The sequence below is a fragment of the Prionailurus viverrinus genome, chromosome D2, assembly GCF_022837055.1.
Source record: "Prionailurus viverrinus isolate Anna chromosome D2, UM_Priviv_1.0, whole genome shotgun sequence".
Taxonomy (NCBI): domain Eukaryota; kingdom Metazoa; phylum Chordata; class Mammalia; order Carnivora; family Felidae; genus Prionailurus; species Prionailurus viverrinus.
This window is the reverse complement of record NC_062571.1, coordinates 54,098,306-54,122,047: the sequence shown is the minus strand read 5'-3', so window position 1 is coordinate 54,122,047 and position 23,742 is coordinate 54,098,306. Positions and strand designations below refer to the sequence as shown.

The following is a 23,742-nucleotide window of genomic DNA, read 5'->3' as shown; positions in this document are numbered from 1 at the left end:
AATGGTGCCAAATGTTATAAAATATTTTGTCCTCTCCTGCCCTCCATGTAGATTTAGGTCACTTCCAGGTACTTTTTTAAAGAAATAAAATTTAAATATACTATATATTAAGTTATTTAAAAGTATCATTTACTCCTGTGCAAAACCCTATAATTAAACTACAAAAAATAGCATTTTTGTTCTAAAAATCATTTTAGTTATCAGCTGAAATAATTCTTTTTTTATTAAGGTTTTTTTTTATGTTTATTCATTTTTGAGAGATTGAGACAGAGAGACAGAGCATGAGCAAGGGAGGGGAAGAGAGAGAGGGAGACACAGGCTCCAGGCTCTGAGCTGTCAGCACAGAGCCCAATGCAGGGCTCAAACCCACGAACTGCAATCATGACCTGAGCTGAAGTCAGACACCCAACAGATTGAGCCAGGCAGGCACCCCTGAAATTAAAAAAAAAATTCGTAAAGAAGTATTTCAACAAAGAGATCTTAACAATGGACCCTCTGTGCGTGCCAGTTTGAAAACTGCTGTTAGATAATACCTAACGTTCTGCAAAACTGGAATTGGAATAAGGTATTATGAATCTTCATTTCTCTTCCACTAACCCCTCTTTTCTACCCCTTACTTTGTTCCTTACATCTAGAGTTTTTGCAAAGACTTCCTCTTTTCTATTTCTTTTTCTCTGGTGAAAGCAGTAAATGATAGACATGTGAGAGCTGGCATGTAGTCCCCACTATAGTTGGGGAGCTCCATCAGGTCAGAAATTCGGCTTATTCTCCACTGAAGCCCCAGCCCAAACCCCCCAGAAACATAGAAACAGACCCACACATCTACATATGACCTAGATTTGGGGAAAGGGCAAATTCTTCAATAAATTGTAATAAAGCATTTGAATATCCATATTTGAAAAGATGAAACGTGACCTCTAACATAGTCAATTACAAGTAGAATATAATCAACTACAAAGTGGAATGCATGCACTCTTTGATACAATTCCACTCATAGGTTAGATCCTAAATATGCTCATGCACATTTGTAGCAGGAAACAGGCACAAGGATGTTCACAATAGCCCTGTTTGTAATAGCCTCAAACTCTGAATACTCCAATGTCCATCAAAAGTAGAGTGGATTAATAAAATGTGGTATGCTCACACAGTGAAATGTTAGATAGCAAAGAGCAAACAAAGTAGTTACATGGATGAAACTCAAAATGTAATGTTGAAAAAAATAAGCCAAACACAATTCATACTATATGATTCCTTTTATACAAAGGTCATAATACAGCCAAGAATTCATTCTGTATGAATATATATATGTGTGTATTACATATATAGGTATAAATATACATGTATACAAAATTAACAATGTATAAAGCAATTCATATTATAATATAAAGGTCATAATCAAGCAAACTATTTTGGGGGTAAACACTATGAAGAACAGAAATTGTTACCATAAAAATCAACATAGTGGTTACCTCTGGGGGGAAGGGAAGAAGTTAGATGTGACATATGGGTTATAACAAGGGGCTGCTGGAGTGTTGGCAATGTTCTCTATCTTCCCCTGGATGCTCATTTGTTAAACTGTCACATTTATGTTCTATGAATTTTTTCAAAAATATATTTCACAATGAAAAGAAGATATAAAAATGAGCCAAGCAAAATAAACACAATTTTGTTTATGTTCCACCAAAATGTAGTCTATTTAGTCTGTGTGTCTAAATATATTGAGTCTAATATGGTCCCTTTCGTCAATAATGTATATAGCGTTGGCTTCATTGGTTGTTTGTATAAGCCATTGAGAAACTCACAGAGATAGAATTCCTATAGATAAACCATGTTCTTTCAATGCACTTGAAGCATTTGTTTACAAATGGTCTTGTTGGTTGTATGTTCAAAACCAGAAAGAAACCCTGTGTTTCTTCACCCTAAGTTCTTAGCCTTTTCTTCTGAAACACAGTGATTTAAAGCCAATTTACTTTATGGGACATGCTATGAAATCATGTTCAAGCATGAACTTCTGGTTCTGTACGTGTGTGACTTAGTGCATGCTCCATGCCAGGACCCCACACTAAGACCTTTATCTTATGACAACTTTACCTTAGGTTAGATCACCGCAGAAAAGAGGGGGTTAGAACCTTGTAAGGTGACATAACTCAAAGTGAAGCAGGGACCCATACTCAGGTCGGGCTGGCTACTAACCCCAGGCATCTTCTAGGATCGTAATCATCAGGTTACACCACCCAACACACCCTCAGGGGCACAAAGAGTTTTATTTGACCAAACTGTAGTCAGGCTCCTCTGAACCTTCCCATGGGCCTATCTGTGCGCTTCCTTGTAAAAGTCACTGTAACCAGAACCCCCCACCTTCCGTATCTGATCACTCTTGACAACTGATGGGGTTTCTCATTCTCTCCCATCACCCAGCTGATATCTGGCCATCCTGACCTACCTTCAGCAAGAATCCTGTTATGTCTGTTTAACCAGAACCCCCTTTCTGACATTTCTTCCTAGTAACTTTCCATCCTGGCCCCCTACTCTGACTATGAATTCCCACTTGCCCCTGATGTACTTCAAGTTGAGCCCAATCTCTCCCCTCCACTGCAAAATTCCATTGCAGTGGTCCCTATACCTATTGCAAAGGTCCCCTTCTCTTGAATAAAGCCATATCATGCTTTAACAAGTGTCACTGATTTTTTTTTTCTTTAGCAGAGGAATGGAAGACACTGCTAGGGATTAGCTGCGAAAGAGGGGAGAGTCACTTCTCCATTTCCATTGAAGATTATTAGCAGCTTTGGATGGACGAGGAAAACTTAAGTGCCCAGCTTTTTTTTTTTTTAAAGAAATCCTAAGCCGAATCCTTTTGTAAAGCAAAAGATCAGCTTCTACTACACCAATTTTGCAAACCCTCCGGATTGGGTTTGCTTGGAACAAACTCAGTTATTCCTCTGCATTCCAATAGGGGGCATCCTTTAACTGATTTTTTTTTTTTTTTTCCAAACCTTCCTCTAAGTGATTACTGAGTGGGTGTGTTCAGCAGCATGAGAGAGAAAACAGCAAAAGTAAAATTCCAAAAAAAAAAAAAAAAAAAAAAAAAAAAAGACTAAGCAAAGTTTTAAAACTCCACGAAGCGCAAAAAAGAATGAACGGGGTGGTGTGGAACACCAATTAATTCGGCTTTTGCCGAATTAAAAGTCAGCGGCATCTTGGCGGTCTCCTGACCTGGCTGCATTTATTAGCGCCAAACCACTTCGGTTTCATTTGTTGCACATAATTATTTTTAGTTGAGGTTTCGCCCTTTTCACTTCCACATTTCCCAAATTCATAAGCGGGTGCCTGCAGCACTGCGGGGGCCCCGGGAGTTTGGGTATCAGTTTACACGTAGCCTTCAGTACACAATCCGTCAGAGATCCACCCATTCGCCTCCCCCTACCCCACCCCTACGCTCTGGACTGGAGAAATCTTACCTTCTCCCCCCGCGGCGCGCAGCCCCAGCGCACACTCCGCGTCAACTCGGCTGGCTGGCACTTGCCTTCTGCCCACGAAGAGCCATGCTTCGCGTGATTGTGGAGTCTGCCAGCAATATCCCTAAAACGAAATTTGGGAAACCGGATCCTATTGTTTCTGTTATTTTTAAGGGTAAGGAAGAGTTTTCTTTTTCTCAGGTCCTGCTTTGGAAAGTTAGTTTCGTGGGTCACAGTCTTTAACAGGCTGCGTTTAGTCCACGGATACAGCAAAACCTCTCTGGCTTTAAACTGGATTGCTACCTGTGCAGGTGAGCGGAGAGGACGGATTTCTGTGGAAGGCATTTCATTTTCTCCAGGGTTTTGAGACTCATTGAATGACTGGATGTTTTAATTCTAATAATGTGATTTCTGTAAGCCTTTGTAGGGAAATATGTACTTGTTAATCCCCAAGTTTTAAGTCTTAAAAAGGGCTGTGTTGGTTCAGAGTAAGTTTGAGCAGTCTTGTGTGCATTTTTATTGTCTGTTTTCAAGAAGTGGGTGACCGCGGAAAAAGTGCAGTTGAGTTGTTCTGGGTACTGTTACTGCCTAACACAGCCCATTTGCCGCTACTTTGTCACCGGCTTTTGGGAGGTGGAGCGAAGTTATTATTTTGGATTAGGTTGTCTTCATGTTGTTTTGTGCCATTTTGTCTTCGTCTCTCCAAACTTGGAGAATGTGGGTTCCATAGCTTTTAGGTTGCTCATAGAGGAAACAGCTCTGAACAAAGCAAGTCTGAAGTTTGGGCATCTACTTTGGTTCTGCTGAATAACCTTGAGCAAGTGACCTCCTTTCTCTGGATGTCAGTTCTCTTTTCTGTAAAACAGTGAGAAGGGTTTAGATTAGATCATCTTTAAAAGGCCTACTGTAATTCCAAAAGGTTATTTTTTTTATGACGTTGAATTACAGTGGAAGGGGACAGGAGTGGCTAGTGTGAGAGTTTGCTCCCGGGCATTGTAAGTGATTCCAGTTTGGGCCCTGGTGATGTGTCTAAATCTGAGTTTAGCAGCTTTATCATTTTCTGTTTATCCAAGGTCACTGGCAAGGTATCCAATTTACTTCTTGGCAGGAGGGATGAGAGACAGAGGGGAGAACAGAGAGAAGGGAAGGCTTGATGGGCACAGGGTTCCTGACCACGCCTCTGACCACACCTCGAACATTTCTTTCTTCCTCCAGGAACCAACTACTTCTCCCTTCCAGTTTCTGATTTATCTATGCCTCTCTCTTTTCATTTGTCTATTTTATCTATTTCTCTTCTCAAACCTTTCTCCATTAGAATGAGCAAGAAAATGAAATGAAACCCAAAGCGGTCAATGGTTGTTTATAAAAAAAAAAAAAAGATTCAGAGAGCAAAAGTCCAATTCTTTTTTTATTTTTTATGTTTTATTTTCTTAATGTTTATTTATTTTTGAGAGAGAGAGAAAGAGACAAAGTGAGAGCAGGGGAGGGGCAGAGAGAGAGGGAGACACAGATCTGAAGCAGGCTCCAGGCTCTGAGCTGTCAGCACAGAGCCCGATGCGGGGCTCAAACTCACGAGCCATGAAATCATGACCTGAACCAGAGTCAGATCAGACTGACTGAGCCATCCAGGTGCCCCAAAAGTTCAATTCTTAAAAGACAACCTGGTTTGAGAATCTGTTTAGTAAATATCATGTACTCATGTTACAACCATGTTCTCTTACATGTATTAGTGGATCTTAAGTCTTTTGTTTTTCTTTGAAGTAATTGCATAACAGGATGTAACATGAAAAGTTTGTACCTTCACCATTGACATGTAAAGACACATAAAAATACATTGGGTTCAACCTGGTGATGTCATTATTTGAGGCAAGTCATATAGATGATAGAGAAATTGGAGTTTAATACTGTATTGAAATCTGACTTGTATTTTGTCTGGAAAGTGTGTGCATTGGTCCAAACTTTTAAATGACTAAAAATATGCCTGAAACTATCAACATATGCACCCAGTTGAAAGTGGAAAACTTCAGTTAAATTGGGCAAATGTAGTCTCTCCAATTATATTTATTAGATCATTTAACTTGAGTCTCTTTTCCAGTTTCCTTTGGTTGTGCAAATTAAGTGGGAAAGTCAGTCAATCGTTCATCTGACCAGCAACCTAGCAGCAGAAACTCTGATCTCAGAGTAGGAACACCCGGACTGTGGCTGATATTTCCAGAATGACCCAGATTTAACCACCCGGGCCTCACCTTTCTCAGCTGTGGAATGATGGGAACTGATCTCCTGGAGGTTCCTTCTGGCTGTAAAATCCTATTGTTTTATAGTTCCATGTATTGAATACCTGTGCTCAGCAAGATGTGGAAGGCAGAGACTTAGGTACTGGAGCATATATGGTAACAGATTGAGAACACTGGGATGGCAAGCCCTTCCCAGGTGTGCGTCCCACTTTTGAGCACTGTAAGTGCTGACAGGACTAAGGATGCTTATTACAATGAGATGTCCTTCAGAGGGAACAGAGCCAGAGGCGCTTCACGATGTGGTGTGGAGGGGTAGAGTGTGGAGAGTGAGATGTAAAAGGCCCTACGAGAAGATCAGAGAAAGCCCCTGTGCTTACTCAAACGTGTAAAATTCTGACTATCGAGTACATCACATAGTAAGGTCAGGGCAAAAGGCAACTCTCCTCAAATTTCAAGATGGTAGGAAGAATGTCCAAGTGACAGGTGTTAGCGGCAATGAGTGTATGGACGCTGAGGACCTGTGAGACTAGTTACACTCCAGCAGGGAATGTGATGCACTGACAACCAACTGGTTTAGAGTTGACCTCAGTCTGTGGTGTTCACTCCTCTTCTGAGGTTGACTACCGAACTTCTTAGGACCTGGTATGAACCAGGAGGATTTGGAAGTTACTCGAATCCCCGTTGAGATATCATTGATATTTTCCAGTTCAGGAGTAGATTATGAAAACCACAGAGGTTATTTGATTTTTCACATCCTTGGGGTGCACCAGCTTCTGTAAACTAGCTCTGGATCTTAAGGCCAGAGCACCTGCAAGCCAAAAGTGGCCATTCTCTCTTGAGTTCTATGCCAAGAGCCAGGCTATGAAGCTAAATATGGCTGAGATTAGATTAGACAGATGCTTGTGGCTTCTCTCAACTCCAAGACTTCATGATTCTCCCAAACATAACAGGTTTGAAAAACTTTTTTTTAATGATATTTAAAACATCTTAAAATAATGCAACGTAAAAACACAACAAACAATCCAGAAGGGATTGTACAACTCAAAAGTAAAATTTCTCGCCACGTTCTTCCTATTCTTTCTCTCCCTCCACTCTTACTATCTAGGAATAACTACTTAGAACAGTTTGATTTGAATTCTTCTTGACTTTCTGCTTTAGATATGTAACCTGTTCCAACATCTCCCTGTTAGCAGTGCTCTTACTGCAATGGATGTTCTTAACAGTGCACATCTTTGTGAATGTGTGCATTACTGAAGGACAAGATTCTCTTTTTGGTAGTTGTTGCCTTTTGGGTTATGGGTTTGGGTTGTATTTTTTTCTTTTATCTTTTTAAATATTTATTTATTTTTCAGGATGGGGGGAGGGGCAGAGAGAGAGGGAAACAGAAAATCCCGAGCAGGCACCACGCTGTCAGCGCAGAGCCTGACACGGGACTCAAACCCACGAACTGTGAAATCATGACCTAAACAGAAATCAAGAGTCAGACACTTAACCAACTGAGTCATCCAGGCACCCCTTTCTTTTTTATTTTTACAGATGGTTTTGCAGATTATTGCCATGGATTTCCATTTTCCTTGTGTCTCATCTCTGGCTTTGGTGTCAAATCTCTCAGCATTAAATTGATTGAGAGGAAAGTTTCTTGCAGTCCTTTATATTGCTGTGCTTTTCCAATGTGGCCACATTGCATTCATATGAAACATCCAACTCTAGGGAGCAGGATTGTTGCAACTGTAGCATTTTTCTCATTCCATCCTTGTGATATTGTCCATTCTGTCAGCTGGAATTTTTTCTTCTGGTCTTGTGTAGATCGTTGCCTTGTGAAATGGCTCTGCTATTGTCCAAATGGTCACCACATAATTGTCCTATTATCACCTATTTTTCCAGGTACTTGTTGTTTCATTTGTACATGTTTTTGGAGTGAAACCTAGATATTTCTAGGAACTCCTTTCAAAGAGCTTATCGACTTTATAGCCTTTAGGAGACCACTTGACCCCTCTAAGAATCCTTTTCTTTTCTCATTTCAAAAATAGAGTTTTAATGGCTTATTTGAAGGGGAGTAGATCTGCAGAGATTCCCCCAAGGCTGTGATTTATGTAACAAAGAATTTTCTATTTTTAGCAAAAAGTATTTTACTATTTGAAAATTTACAGTTAAATATTCAAAAATAACCTTTTAAATAAGCAGAAAAGGCAAATGAAATTCCATTTAAGAAGGATGAAGCATGGTGGGAAAAAGAGCCAATGGTTTTCATTCACTGTCATCCGTGAAGGCGCCGGATGAGCAACCCACAGGTGACTTGGTTTACCCAGATACACCATAGGACGAGTCAGGGCTCAACTGACAATCATGCTGTGCTGGTACCCCCATAGAACCACTGTCCTGCATTTACTAAACACTCGGGAAAGCAGAAGTGTTTAATTTACTGAGTCATTTCCCTCACTTCCGGGAGTACAGAACTTGGAGAGTCACCGCCTAAGGAAAGTGTCCCCACTCTAGTGAATGAAGCATGGGAACTCTCAAAGCTATTCTTCCTAAAGGCACATTTTACAGGGTCCCAGTCATTTATAAAGCCATGAATGCCTTTTAAAAATGAATTATTGTGGTTTGTTTTTCTTCTCCTCTTCCACAACGTATCTTACGTACATGTGTGCCCTCAAGGCATGCCCAAAGTTGCTGGTATTTGTCTGTTTTGGGTTTACTGGTGAGTTTCCCTTTCCCCATGGGATTTGGCCCTGCTGAAAAGGAATGAGATGTTTATATCCTCTGCAACCTCTAGCACATCACTGATGCTGAATATGCATTTTAAATGTTGACCATGGAAGCAAGAGCTGGCAGAAGATTTGAGACAGCTTAGTGCAATAAAGTCATTGATTCTTGGTCCTGAAAGGGACCTTCAGAAGCCTCCCCATCTCCCTTCTCTCAGGAAGAATTAAACTTAATATTCTCTTAGGTGCTTTGTGGATGAGGTTTGGCAAAGGGCCACTTCGCACATGTCTGAACACTGAGCATAATCAATTCCTAGTACCTGCTACCCAGGGGCAAACCGGTGTTGTAGTACTTTTTTATTCAACGTTTATTTATTTATTTTGAGGAGGGGTGGGGAATAGAGAGAGGCAGAGAGAATCCCAAGCAGGCTCCGCGCTATCAGCTCAAACTTATGAACCACGAGATCGTGACCTGAGCTGAAATCGAGAGTTGGACGCTTAACTGACTGAGCCACCTGGGCGCCCCGGTATTGTAGTGCTTTTTGCATTCTTGATCTTGCAAGGAAAATGTGAAGTTGTAAGCTTTTATGTTGCAAATTCATACGTGAACTGTGCAGTGGTGTATACCAGATAATGCATGTACCACGACGTGTCAACAATCACCTATCCTCTGTATAATTTCTATTGAACAATTGTTCTGTTCAGTAGGAGTGTGCTGTCAGTGTTTCTGAGCACCCAGAAACAACTTCTTGGACATCTGGCACCTTAAGTTTTATCAGCTAACAGAATTAGGCATTAGATTGCAAAGCCTATCGGGCATTAGGGTGCAAGGCCTCTGGGCTTTGGAGCCAAGGAGGCCTGAACGAGAATCCAGTCTCCTGCCCCTTACTTCCTGCGTGTTCAGGGGCAAATGAATTAAAATTTCTGGCTTCACTGTTCTTAATAACCGCCCCCCCCCCACGCAGGGTTGTTTGAGGATTAAATGAATGTACATGTGATATTGCACATGGGAACCCCTAAATTTCCTTCCCCATTTGATAACATTTACTTTTATGGAGATCTACAAGCACCAGACAGTATGTGAGGAGTAAGTCTAGAAAAATATACATAGCATGGTTAGGCCTCCTAGGCCTAGCAAATCAACTAGTTAGAACACGAGAACGAGATACAAACCAGAATAGACAGAGGGAATTACGATGCTAGAGCAGATGGACGAGGAATAAGCTTTGCGGGGAAGTATCACTTGACTCAGTCTTAAAGGATGATGTAATTTGACAGAAATAATGAAAAGGAAGACATTCTAGGCTTTGGAAGAACACAGAAAGGCCAGGGAGCATGGGCCTGTGTGGTGAGGTTGCCAGAGGGTAATCCGGTGTGGTTAGGGATTGCACTTTGCTTATAAACTAGTGGTGAGACACTAGGCAGCACTGTGAGATTAGTTCTAGTCAAGGTGACTGAACAGGTTTACTGGTTGAGGCAAATGCTTTGCAGGGCAGAGGGAGCTCATCCCAGGGTCAGAACGAGAAGGAAAGGACTGACATGCAAGATACTAAGAAAGCAATCCGACTGAATTAATAAGAAAACTGCCCTGGGCAGGCTAATTCTTCACACTCCTCTCTGAAACAGAACATCAACCTGTTTTTCCTCCCAGCCAGGGTGTTCACCCTGTAGGCGAGTGTGGGGCTGGGGGGTGGAGTGGCTCTGCAGAAGGCCAGCATGAGAATGTTAGCTACCTGAGACCGGTGGGAAGGTAGCCACTAAGAGAAGAAAAACATAGAAATAAAAAGTGGCAGGAAAGACAAATTTCGCTGTTTTCCCAAAGGCAAACAGGGTGCATTTCTTCAACCAAGCTGAGCTGAGGTCTCGTTCACATAAAGTCCTTCTCCCCCTAGCCAAGTGTCCTGCCTGAAGGGTGAGGTGTCATGGCCAGCAACTGTTTAATTTCAAGGAACACATGCCCACAAGGTTGTTCAAGTAAAGCGTGGTTTAGTCTTTCTGTTTTTTCCCCAAAGCTAGAGAGAAATCTCATGGAATCTAAATTACGGGCCTCACAGGAGCCAGAATGGTGTTAGGCATGGTGGCATTCGCTCTCTCTCCCCAGGGGACTATCAGGCCTCATGCCTCTGTTCCTTCCTGCACAGGGCATCCATTTTCTCTCTGCACATTGTCTGCCTTCATGGAGTCTCTTACTCCATTGGCAATGGATGCATGCAATTGGCAGCATGCATGGGGCTTTGGGTTACCATGGAGGTGACTTGGTCCTGACTCTACATCTCTTATGGCCTCAGTGTCTCTTGGTGGGGATCTTTAAGAGAAAGATACCAATTGGCTCTGTTTTCATCAGGTGTTCACTCCTGGTCCAATCAGCTGTGCCAAGGGATACATACACACACAAGATGGGTATCCCAGATGTCTCTACTACACAAGATGAGCTTTGATGGCCTAGACCATGAACTGTCTGGCCCACCTCCCTCCAGCTTAGGCATTTGACCTGCTTTGCCATCTTTGGTTACTATCTGACCAACCCCACCACATCCCCTAAAAGAGCCTCCTTCTTTCCGTAATCAACACAATTCAGGTAAAGTGATGAGCTTTGGACTGGGCAGACCAAGTTTCACTCTTGGATGTGTCATTAAGAGCTAAATATTTTGTATTTTGTTTGTTTTGAGAGAGTTCGAGCAGCAGAGGGAGAAAGGAAGAGAGAGAGAGAGGGAGTGAGAGAGAATATCCCAAGCAGTCTCCACACTCATGGTGGAGCTGGTCATGGGGCTCAATCCCATGACACTGAGATCATGACCTGAGCTGAGATCAAGAGTCGAGAGCTTAACCAACTGAGCCACCCAGGCACCCCAGAAGCTAAATATTTTTGAACAACTATATTTCTGAGCCTTTATTTCTTCATGTATAAAATGAGGAGAATGATATGTACCTCACAAGGACATTGTAAGGATCAACAATGATAAAATATCTAAAGCAGTATCATAGGGTCTGGCATATAATACCAGACCGTCCTTGACCTATGAGGGTGTTACACTCCATTAAACCCATCCTAAGTTGAAAATATCGTTAAGTTGAAAATGCATAGGGATGCCTGGGTGGCTCAGTCAGTTAAGCATCCTACTCTTGATTTCGGCTCAGGTCATATCTCACAGTTTGTGAGATCTCCCTTTCTCTCTGCCTCTCTCTCTCTCTCTCTCAAAATAAAGAAATAAACACTAAAAAAAAAAAAATAAAATGCACTTAATACACCTCATGTACAGAACATCATAGCTTAGCAGAGCCTACCTTGAACATACCCAGAACACCTACATTAGCCTTCATCATCTGGACAAAATCATCCCACACAAAGCCTATTTTATAATACAGAGTTGAATATCTCATGTAATCATTGAATACTGTACTGAAAGTGAAAAACAGAATGGCTGTGTGGGTGCAGAATGGTTGTAAGTGTATCAGTTGTTTCCCTGTGTGATTGTGCAGGTGACTGGCAGCTGTGGCTCGCTGTCCCTGCCCAGCACCACGATAGTATCACACTGCATAGGGCTGGGCCTGGACAAATCCACATTCAAATTCAAAGTACATTTCTACTGAATGCATATCGCTTCTGCACCTTCATAAAGTTGGAAAATTGAGTTGTACCATCGCAAGTTAGGAGACATCGGTCGCGGTACGGCACTCACTTCCTCCCCCTTTATATGCCCCACTCTTTACCCCACTGCTGGGTGGGGGGGCAATACAAAACGCTGGGGGACACTTGAGGGGTGGCCCAAACTTAGAGGAATAAATGGGATGCCCGGTAGCTAGGATGCACAAGCAGTTTGAAGGCAGAGCCAGTGTTAGATTCATCTGTGGGAGCACGTTGTAACTTCTTGACCAGGCCCACTATACGTTCTTTGTTGGTGGTGGTGTTTGAATTGTGGTTCAGTGTATACAGCATAAATGTTACCATTTTGACCATTTTAAGTGTGCGTCGAATAGCATTAAGTACATTCGTGTTGTTGTACGGTCATCACCGTCTTCTGTCCCTAGAACTTTTTCATCTTCCCAAACTGAAACTCTGTAGTATTCATTAAGTAATAACTCCTCATTCCCCCCTCCCCGACCCCCAGCCCCTAGCATCTATCATTCTATTTTCTGTCTCTGTGAATTTGACTGTCTAGGTACCACATCTGAGTGAAATCATTCAATTTTTGTGACTGGCTTATTTCACTTGGCATAATGTCCTCAGGGTTCATCCATGTTGTAGAAGGTGTCAGAATTTTTGTCTTTCGTAAGGCTGTACGTATATGCCACATTTTGTTTATCCATTCATCCATCGATGAGCACTTGGGTTGCTTCACTTTTTGGCTATGGTGAGTAGTGTAGCTCTGAACGGTACTGTTTTTGAGTTCCTGCTCTTAATTCTTTTGGGTATATACCCCGAAGTGGAATTGTTGAATCATGTGGTAATTCTATGTTTAATGTTTTGAGCCACTATCACACTGTTTTCCATACTGACTGCATGATTTTAAGAACATTCCCACCAGCAGTGTGCAAGGTTCCAATTTCTCCATATCCTCGCCAGCACTTATTTTTCTGGTTTGTCTTGTTCTGTTTTGTTTTTGTTTTCGTAATAGTCATCCTAATGGATGTGAACATACTAGATTCTTAGCAACTCTCAGTTGACTTGGATTTTCAACCCGCACTTACTTCAGTAACTCCGAATAAGGGTCTCTGCCTTATTCTGTATTCTGTAGCCTCGGTGGCCAACATCAAGGCAGCCCTCTTGTGAAGGGACGTCTGCCTGGCAGGGGCCCAGCATCCGCCTGAGAGAGGCTGATGGCCTGTTAGCCAGTGGAGCCCTGACCCTGTGATGTCTGTGGCTGAGGTCGTGCCAAGAGCTATAGGCTGAAGGCAATGATAGCTATAGGCTATCAACTATAGGCTGAAGGCAAATGGAAAATAGCTTTGGTCTCCTGCAGTTCCAGGACTTCTGGTTGGTCGGGGCTCCCCAGCCCAGGGTTGGAACCAGCAGTCACTCATCTGTGCTTCCTAGCAGCACATCCTGACAGGTCCCTCTGTATTTATTTCTCATAACATCCTATGCTCCTTCATGGCACCTATCAGAACATACAGTTGTACATTTTCTGGCTTATTTGATTTGTCTGCCTCCTCCATCGGGCAGTAACCTTCTTGAAGGGCAGGGACTATGTCTGTTTCCCCAGCACCTAGGTTAGTGCTTGGCAGACGGTAAATGATCAAGAAGGAGTTACTGAATGAGTGCCTCTGGCTTCTCCCCTCGTTCACTCAGGTCATGTCACCAGACCAAAGTGGGTCCCCTCCTTGGGGAGTTATAGACAAAGACTGTACATGTGGAGTTGCCTCTCAACATCATCTTTGTTTGTACAAATAAGGAGATCACGGGAATAATTCCATAGCCATGGCAGACTCCTTTTATTAGGGCTTGGGATGAATACTCAGGGGGAGGGGATTTTAACATTATAGTGAAACTGAGGTAACTGTCGGGCACTTTCTGGCTCATCCATGTAGGCATCCTCCTCAACTGTTTCTTTTCCTGTTTCAGCATTTTGTTAGTTAGCTTCTAAAAGATGAAATCGACAGTGAGGCAGAAGCTTTTAGGAATGTGCTGAGTTCAGAAAGTCAGTCCTGAGTTCAGGGGGTCAATGGTGAATTCAGGGGTCAAAGGGTCTTATCAGTGACAGGGTCTCACAGACCAGATGGGACCAAAGGCGACCAGATCCCTCTGCCCACAAAGTACAAAACTGATCTTGGGTTCTTAAGGCTTCAGAGTTTCCACAGGCTGCACCTCAAAGGAAGCTGGAAGGCAGAGGAACTGCAGCCTACCTCTGACTTTGATATTGGGCTTTGGTCTTATTAATGGCAAGAAACTTCTCTGAACCTCAGTCTTCCCGGCTGTGAAGTGGGTATAAGACCTACCTCTGAAGGTTGTCAAAGTCAAACAAGATATATTTAAAGTACTTGGACTAGGCGCATCTGGGTTAAGCATCTGATTCTCAGTTTCGGCTCAGGTCATGATCTCACAGGTTGTGAGTTCAAGCCCTGCATTGGGCTCTGCACTAACAGCATGAAGCCTGCTTGGGATCTGTCTCCCTCTCTCTGCCCCTCCCCCACTGCTCTCTCTCTCTTTCTCTTTCAAAATAAATAAACATTTAAAAAAATAAAAAAGTACTTGGACTAAAAGTATATGTTTACTGGGGTGCCTGACTGGCTTTAGTGGGAAGAACATACAGCTCTTTTTTTTTTTCATGCAACTCTTGATCTCTGGGTTTTGAGTTCGAGCCCCACATTGGGTGTAGAGATTACTAAAAATAAATAAATAAACTTAAACTTTACGCTGATCTCACCTCTTGAAGTTTGGCTCTTTTTGCATGTGGAAAAGTAAAAAATTAGTGGTGTAAGTTAAGGACTAAGGAAGTATGAAGCTTGCGAATCAAATGAGGAGAGCTGATGCAGGGCCTTTATGTTCTCCTCTTACAAGGTGAAGCTACTAATCTAGGAAAGAGGTCTAGGTTGGGCTCATTATTTTGTCAAAACAATGAGTCGGTTTGGTGAAAATAAAATAGAGCTGTACTCATTGTATTTACTTCCTTCGGCAGTCACTTATTTGTGTGCTCAATTACTGAGAGCAGAACTGTCTGCTGAAACGTTCTGGGACAGTGGAGATGTTTGAGGTCTGCCCTGTGTGTTATGGTAGCCACGAACCACATGTGGCTGCCGATCACTGAAACGCGGCCAATGTGACTTGAGGAATTGGATGTTTAATAATACTTAATTTTCATTAATCTAGATGGACACAGCCACGTGTGGTTATTGCACAGCACAGATAGCAGAAGACAGTCACAGCCGTGAGGGGCCTGGAACTTCCTGTCACTCACTGCTGCCCACCGTCTCTGAACCTCAGTTGTCCCATCTACAAAATGGACAGGATAGCAGTCCCCACCTCAGAGGGTGGCTGTGAGGGTTAGCATGATTAAAGGAAAGCACTTATATAGAAAGTGCTATAAGTGTTCCTTGCTACTTAGGTCTTCCGGAGATTCTGGCATGGTGGGAGAGATAGCCTGAGTACCAACCGCCTGCTACACCACCACCACCATTTATTAAATTCTTATACTAGGCCCACACCTGTGTGTATTATCTTATTTAATCCTCATGGCATTTTTAGGAACGAAGTCTTATTATCATCTTTGTTTTACACGTGGGGAAACTGAGGCAGAGGTCGGTCAGGATTCAACTCAGGACTGTCTGATTCCAGAGTCTCCAATGTGTATTCCCTGAGGTCAACATGGGTAAAGAGGTAACACACACCCTGTGCCTTAAACAACCAAGTCAAATTATGAATGCTTCCTTTCCACTCTGAATGGATTGCGTTGTTCAGTGTGGGGAGATCGTTTCAGACCCAGCCTGAAAGAGGAAGAACATGTACCAAGAACACAAAAACTTTTAAAGAAGAATAAAAGTAAAACCCAGCCCTCTTGGGGTGAGTTTCCACAGGGTAATGAAAGCCTTTATGACTTTGTGACTCAGAAGCTCAGAGCTGAAATAGCTTAGCAGTGAATCAGTTCCTCTGATAGTCAAGTTGGAGCCATTTTATTAGTGGAGACTAAAACTCTAGCATATTCCAAGTAAAGTATTAAAAACCTAATATCTGAGGGGCACCTGGGTGGCTCAGTTGGTTAAACTTCCGACTTCAGCTAGGTCACGATCTCATGGTTTGTGGGTTTGAGCCCCGCATCAGGCTCTGTGCTGACAGCTCAGAGCCTGGAGCCTGCTTCGGATTCTGTGTCTCCCTCTCTCTCTGCCCCTTCCCTGCTCATGCCCTGTCTGTCTGTCTGTCTGTCTTTCTCTCAAAATAAATAAACATTAAAAAAATTTTTTTAATCTAATATTTGAGTGGAAGGGGAGTCTCCACTTAACCTCACCTCAGTTCTCTGGTTTATTACCTTTTACATTCCAGTGGCACAACTTACACATTTTTTAAAAAACCCTTTTCTTTATCTCTCTCTCATTATCAAAAAATAAAAAAGGCTCGTTTTGCTGACCTCTCCTCATTGTCGGAAATGACTGCCTTGGACGGTCCCTATTTCCCTCCCTTCTCTCTTTTGCTGTTGTGTCTCTTTACTGCTTCTCCCAAACATAAATTCGTTCAACAAGTGTTGACCAAGAGTGTACTCTGTTGGGCGCTCAGCACTGCAGGTGGGATTGGGAACTAGCCAGACTTGCCCCTGCCCGAGAAGCTCCTAGTGCAGCTGTGAATCCAGCCAGAAGTCAGTGAATTCAGAGTTCAGTGAGTTTAAACTCCCAGAAAGTTAAAAAAAAAATTGTTTCTCATTATTTGCAGATTCTATTGGTGATGAGAGCTACTAAGTCCAGCAAGGGCTTCATATATATTTATTCTTACTGAATAAATGAACTCCCTCTTTTTACGGTTGAAGTCCCACTTTTTAGGGGCTTGGGAAGGGCACGCGGCCTTGGTCAGGGTCCTGGAGCAGGTACCATGCACATGCCCACTGCTGAGACTGTAACACCCCATGTGAGAGGCTGGGTCTTGGCCAAGGGTCCGGCCCACCCTGGGGTAATGCGCAGAGAGGCTCAGGGTTCAGACCCCTCTGCTTGGCATCCAGGCGCTCTCGCCTTCCCATTGTATTTCCTTGGCTAGAGTCAGCCCTGGGGCAGGTAGCCAGAGCAGTGCCAGGGCCTGGGACATTGGTGCCTTGGGGCCTGACACTTCTGACCTCAGAGACCTTGTCTGGGGCTCCAGACCCTTGTCTGGGGCTCCTCTGGTTTGTCCCAGTGTGCTGGGCACATTATGGTGGTGTCCCCTGTATGACATAGCTTGAGGAAGGGCCTCCTCCCGGGCACTGAGACTAAGTTCTATGCTCTCTCCCACTGCTGTGTGCATGTCTGGCTTTCTTTGTGCTTCATCTCTCTGGGCTAAGTCTACTTCCATCCCCATCCCAGACAGTCCCAGTTCCCAGCTTACCTTGTACCTGTGGTGACTGATCAGCCTAGCTTGCTAAAGAGCCTAGATGTCAAAGCCAGCCCCAGTTTAGGAAGGAGCACTGGGGACAGTGGATTAAACCACTGGCGATGGCAAAAATCCCATTGAAAGAGGTTATTTACTATGGGACACCGAGATCTGAGCTTCAGCAAAGCACAGCTCGAAGCTCGTTGCTTAGAAGGGATGGAATTGAATTATTAAGATTTTGACTCAGTGCTTTCTGCTTACTTTCAGAGTTCTTTTCTGTGACTTTCGTTTTCTCTTGATCTTGGAATCAAGGAAAGCAGAGGAACATGATCCTCTTTATATTGTTTGATGGTAGTAGTTTGTGATTCTGATTCTGATCCAACACAAAGGAATGTCTCCCGTGTCCTAGACAGCCTCAGGCTTTCTCATCTGATCTTCAGTACAGCCGTGCCGGGGACTTCTTCATCCTCTTCTACAGGGTACCCAGGCATTGAGAGGCCCTTCTGAAACTCTAGGAACTTTCCACCTCAAGCTAGATTTGAAGTGAATTTGCCCAGTACCAGCCTGCATTCATTCTCTAGCAAATTGTCTCAGAAACATACCAGGCAAAGGAAGGAGAGGTTAAAAAGCTAGGAGCCAGGATACCAGCATTCAAATTCTTGCTTTGTTTCTTAGTAGCAGGTGACCCTGAACAAGCTACTTAATTTTATTATGCCTCAAAATAAAGATAGTAGTAACAAGTAACATATACCAAGCCCTTAGAAGAGTGCCTGGTATACTATGAGCCCTATGGATGGGAGATATTATTCCTGGGCATCTGGTACCAATACTTATTAATAACAAAATGTAGATACAGAGATCTGGAGAGCCGGCTCAAAGTCACACGGCTGGTAAGTGGTGAAAATATACAGCAGGTCATTTGACATCCTCAGCCCTCGGAGGTTAAGAGCACAGGTCTGGAAATGAGGCAGGATTGGGGCTACAGCTCAGTTCTGCCACCCACTAGCTGTGTGGTCTCCGGCAAGTCGCTTAACATCACTGAACCTCAGTTTCCTCATCTGTAAAATGGCAATACTGATACCTCTGTTGTAAGAATTAGATGTGAATGTGTTCAAAGTGCTGGGCATGGAGTGGATGTTCACATGCAAAATAAACAGACAAGCCCAAGAGTCACACAGTTTGGTCCTCTACCGAGGCAGCTAATCCAGGTGCCTGGCCGACCTGGTATCTCTCCACCTGCAGCCCTGGCAGATGGCAGAGCTGGAACACAACCACCCCCAGGGGCAGCTTTTTTTTTTTTTTTTAAATTTACATCCAAATTAGTTAGCCTGTAGTGCAACAATGATTTCAGGAGTAGATTCCTTAATGCCCCTTACCCATTTAGCCCATCCCCTGTCCCACAACCCCTCCAGTAATCCTCAGTTTGATCTCCATATCTATGAGTCTCTTCTGTTTTGTCCCCCTCCCTTATGTTCATCTGTTTTGTCTCTTAAAGTCCTCATATAAATGAAGTCATATGGTATTTGTCTTTCTCTGACTGACTAATTTCACTTAGCATAATACTGTCCAGTTCCATCCACGTAGTTGCAAACGGCAAGATTTCACTCTTTTTGATTGCCGAGTAATACTCCATTGTATATGTATACCACATCTTCTTTATCCAGTCATCCATCAATGGACATTTGGACTCTTTCCATCCTTTGGCTATTGTTGATAGTGCTGCTATAAACATGGGGGTGCACGTGTGCCTTCGAAACAGCACACCTATATCCTTTGGATAAATACCTAGTAGGGCAATTGCTGGGTCGCAGGGTAGTTCTATTTTTAGTTTTTTGAGGAACCTCCATACTGTTTTCCAGAGTGGCTGCACCAGCTTGCATTCCCACCCCAGGGGCCGCTTTTAGGAAGAAGATCCTGTAGGAGGTTGTCCAGATCGATTGGGCTTCACCGCAGTTCCCTTAGAGGATTTGGTTTTGATTCAAGAGCTCAAATGCCTGTCAGGACATCTCGAGAGGTCAGTGGGCGCACAGGCTATGGAAAGCAGAGTGGTAATCCCGCCTGCAATTTTGTTTGGGCCTTTCTGTTTATCAGCAATATCAGTGACTATGTCAGAAATATACCAAACAACTTTGCTTTTTATCATAGTTGCCGTTTGGCCAGAATAAATGCCTTTCTCCAGAACTCGTTTGACAACATAGCCTGGAGCAGTAGGGCAGCCAGGGTGGAGACACAAAAAGTCAGAGATCCACATTTAGCCAGGTAGACCTGGATGGGCCACATGTCTCTGTGCTCCCCCCAGGTCCCTCTACGTCCTGAGGGTGGGAGGAATCTCCTGCTGGCCCTTCCCAGAGCCTTCTCTGACCTCTCTGCTTATGGTGGAAATTCTCCCAGATGCTCATGGCTGCCAGACTGACTGCCAGGGAGGAGCGGTCGCTGCCCGTCTGGCAGCTGTCCCGGGCGGGCCTCGGAGGTCTGGAACCGAGCCACGTGAGAGAACTGCTACACCAAGCCTGGGCCTAGCGTCACTGGGCGCTTACTCTGGTCACTGGGCCCTGCCCTCCAGGGCGGGCTCCACAGCCTGGGAGTGCCCTTGGGGCATGCAAGGGGTGCTGCCCAGGTGCCATAATACAAAATAAGAGCTCCTGGTTCAATGCTTCCTGTATGCTGGGCCCTGTGCTGAGCACTCTGTATTCGTTTTCTCACTTAATCATTAAAGCAACCCTAGTAATAATACATGAGCTTACGAAGTCAAATGCACTCAAATCATGGAACGATTACGCGGAGAGGAATACCAACACTAGTAAAATATAGTCCCAGCCTTCAAGGAGTCACCGTCTGGTCTTAATCCTCATAGGATTGTTCTGGCTCCTGTCTGCCAGAGTCTGAATCCCAGCTCCACCACTTAATAGCTGTGTGACCTCTGATAAATTGCTTAACTTCTCTTGTCTTGGTTTCTCCTTTTGTAATTGGGGAAGCTTATTACCTTTTAGGGTAGTTGTAAAGATTAGTGAGACAATCTATAGAAAGCTCCGGAAACAATGACTAGTTCAGAGCACTTAGTAACCGTTAGCCATGATTGGATGGCTTCAGGAGGTCTGTGATATTCTAGGCCAACTAGCGGATGACTCTCCATTTGTCTATGAATGTTTCTCAAGACAAAAGTGGCCACAACCCAGGAGCCAGAGAAGATGAAGAAGTATTTCTGAATGGGAGGTCAAGTTTAGATGCATGGCTGGACCTAGAGATCTTGTTAATCTACTTTGCCTACCAAAAAGCTGAGGTACTTGGGGGAGCTTTGTAAATGCCCTCTGACCCCCACTTCTCCTGGGGCCATGTCCTAAGACACAGAAATTTAGCTAGGGAGGACTTGGGGGGCTTCATAAATCACATGTTCCACTAGACCTGGAGGCAGACTTAGAGATCATCTAGTCTAAATTCCCCGGTGTTTACAAGAGGGACTCTGAGCTCAGTGGTTGAGCCTATGTCTCTCTGAGATCAAATCTCAAAGAATTGGAGAGTTCACTGATTTGAAAGTCCAGTCAGAAGAGCTGGGCCTGGGTGGCTCAGTCGGTTGAGCGTCCGACTTCAGCTCAGGTCATGATCTCATGGTTCGTGAGTTTGACCCCCGTGTCAGGCTCTGTGCTGACAGCTCAGAGCCTGGAGCCTGTTGCAGATTTTGTGTGTGTGTGTGTGTGTCTCTCTCTGTCCCTTCCCTGCTCACACTCTGTCTCTCACTCTCTCAAAAATAAAGAAACATTAAGAAGAGCTGGGCCAAGTCCTGCACTTTGCCCTGAAGGAGTATGAGGATCAGTGAGATGGCATGTCTTTGGAAGTACTGAAAAAGTGTTACCATTGTAGATGCTATTATTTCCATGGGCACCTGGTGGTACTCATTGTAGTAGAATTCTCCAGAGAAATGGAACCAGTAGGGTGTGTGTGTGTGTATGTGTGTGTGTGTGTGTGTGTTGACAGAGAGACTGAGAGACTTATTTTAAGAAATTGGCTCATGTGATTATAGAGTCCGGCAAATCTGAGATTTGAGGGGCAGTCCTGCAGGCTGGAAACAGGTAGGAATTCTATGTCACAGCCCCAAGACAGAATTCCATCTTCCCTTGGAAACCTCAGTTTTTACTCTAAGCCCTTCAGCTGTTTGGATGGGGCACATCCACCTGATGGAGAACAAACTCTTTCACATAAAGACAATTGGTTGTAAATGTTAATCACATCTATGAAATACCTTCGCAGTGACTTCTGGACTAGAGTTTGACCAAACAAGTGGCACCATAGCCTCGACAAGTGACACATGAAATGAACCGGCCCTCTCAGCACAAATGTAGCAGTCCGGTCTTAGGAGTCATGGTGGCGCCTCATCCCGTCCCGGAGAGCCCAGCATGGCTTGTGGTGTGATAGGCGAGCAGCAGAGGAAATGTTTCCGTGCGGGAGGGCGCGGTGGCTTGGCAAGGAGTGCTTGCTCAGTTCTCAGGGAAACCGTATTCAGAGGTTGGCATGCAGGTTAATTACTGCAGCGGTGACCTTCAGCGAACTGAGAGAGAAGCAGGCAGGCGTGACTTATCAAAAAACAGGAAATGTCCCAGAGAATGCCTTGAGTCATGGTCCAGAGTGTATTCTGCTTTTGAATCCGTTGTTATGTTCTGGGTTGAAAGTATTTAATTCCTTTCCATAGGAGGAAACTGTCATCTTAATAAAATTAGAGATGAGAACAGGGGGAGGTAGGTGATGTGGAAAAGGGGAAAAGAGCTTCCTGTAATTTAATCTGATGATCAGCCTCTGCAATTTAGACCTTTAAAAAAAATGTGGTGGAATTGAATAATTAAATAATATAAATATGTGACTCTGTGGCTGTTGGTAAGAAAGAAATTTATTGGGGCGCCTGGGTGGCTCAGTCAGCTCAGCGTCCCACTCTTGATTTCGAGTCAGGTCATGATCCCAGGATCGAGGGATCGAGCCCTGAGTCCAGCTCCTTGCTGAGTGTAGAGCCTGCTTGGGATTTTCTCTTTCTCTCTGTCTGCCTGTCTCCCGTACCCTCACATTCGCTCTCGCACACACTCTCTCTCTCTAAAGTAAAAAGAAAGAAAGAGAGAGAGAGAGAGAGAGAGAGAGAGAGAGGAAGAAATTTACCTTTGTTTTTTTTGGCTGACATTTATGTGTGAATAGGTTTTCAATAAAATATAATGTGCACACATTCTGATAAAAAATAGAATCTCCTTTTTTAGAAGAGGTTGAGCTGGGTTTTTCCAGGATAGGAGCCAATGTTAGCATGTAATCTTTACTTATTGACCAGGGAGAAGCGAGGAACAGCGGTTGAATGCATGGCCTATAGAATTAAACTAGTCCTGAGTTAGAGTGTTTCTTCCTAGCTCTGTGATCTTGCGCAACTTACCTAACCATTCTGGGCTCATTTTGCTCATCTGCAAATTCGAGATGCGTGGGCTTGCTGAGAAAGTTAAAAGGAATGACCTATGGGCAGGATTTAGCACACGCTTGGCCAGAAGAGAGCGCCCCCTATCGAGTGGCACCCTTGGCATTAATGCAAGTGTTTCAAGTGGCCTCACTTGAACAGACCCACCTGGCCCTGGTCAACCTGCACCTGCCAGGATTTGGCTGGTTCCCTTTGTTCGTCAATACACAATGGAATCATGTGTTCAGGAGCATATATTGGAAGAGTTGTTATGCAACTTGGTTTTTCTCATGGGGATTATGAACCTCTTGAAGCCATAAAGCCCAGTGTCTAACACCCTCTTTACTAAGTGGCTTGTATCCGCCAAATGAAGCTTAGCTTGGCATTCGTGGCTGCACAGTGTGACCATAACCTTCCCACACGGCCTGGTTGCCTCTGCTCCCTTCCATATTCCCTTGGCTCCAGCCAGATGGAGGGCAGTGTCCTCCCTCCCACAGAGTCCTCCCCTACTCTCACACTCGCTCTTGCACACACTGTGCAGCCACGAATGCCAAGTGTGCAGTGTCCCCAAACATGACTGGTTCTCTCTCCCCTGTGACTGACCCACTCACCCTTTTGCCCCCACCTGGAGTGACCTTTTCTTCCCAGCTCCACGTTTCCAATCCATCCTTGTCTTTCAAACCCCAGCTCAGCCTCTGCTTCCTCTCTGAGGCCATATCTGGTGCCCTCAGCCTGAACTCACCTCCCCTTTTCATTTGTACCCCCTCTGATGGCAACTGCCGCCTTCTTTCTATATCAGTCCCCCGTGGCCACATCTAGCTCCCTGCTGGAGCGCCTGAGGGTGAGAACTATATCTTGGGTACCTTTGTATCTCCCACAGCGTCCAGCTCAGTGTCTGGGCCAGTGATACTTCAAAAATATTTGTTGGATAGAAGAATGAGGA

The 23,742-nt window shown here is 44.1% G+C and overlaps 1 protein-coding gene across 5 annotated transcripts in view; it reads left to right on the top strand.

Annotated features, from left to right (window-relative positions):
* The first annotated feature begins 3,355 nt into the window (after positions 1-3,355).
* MYOF (myoferlin) overlaps positions 3,356-23,742 on the top strand; it is a 157,621-nt gene continuing 137,234 nt past the window's right edge. For 2 of the 5 annotated variants that reach the window (XM_047824479.1, XM_047824476.1), the window contains exon 1: positions 3,357-3,630. In XM_047824479.1, the coding sequence (XP_047680435.1) occupies positions 3,543-3,630 (88 nt within the window). In that variant the 5' untranslated portion in view covers positions 3,357-3,542. Of the gene's footprint in view, positions 3,631-23,742 lie in introns of all 5 variants that reach the window. The other 3 variants (XM_047824477.1, XM_047824480.1, XM_047824478.1) reach the window with 3 other exon arrangements.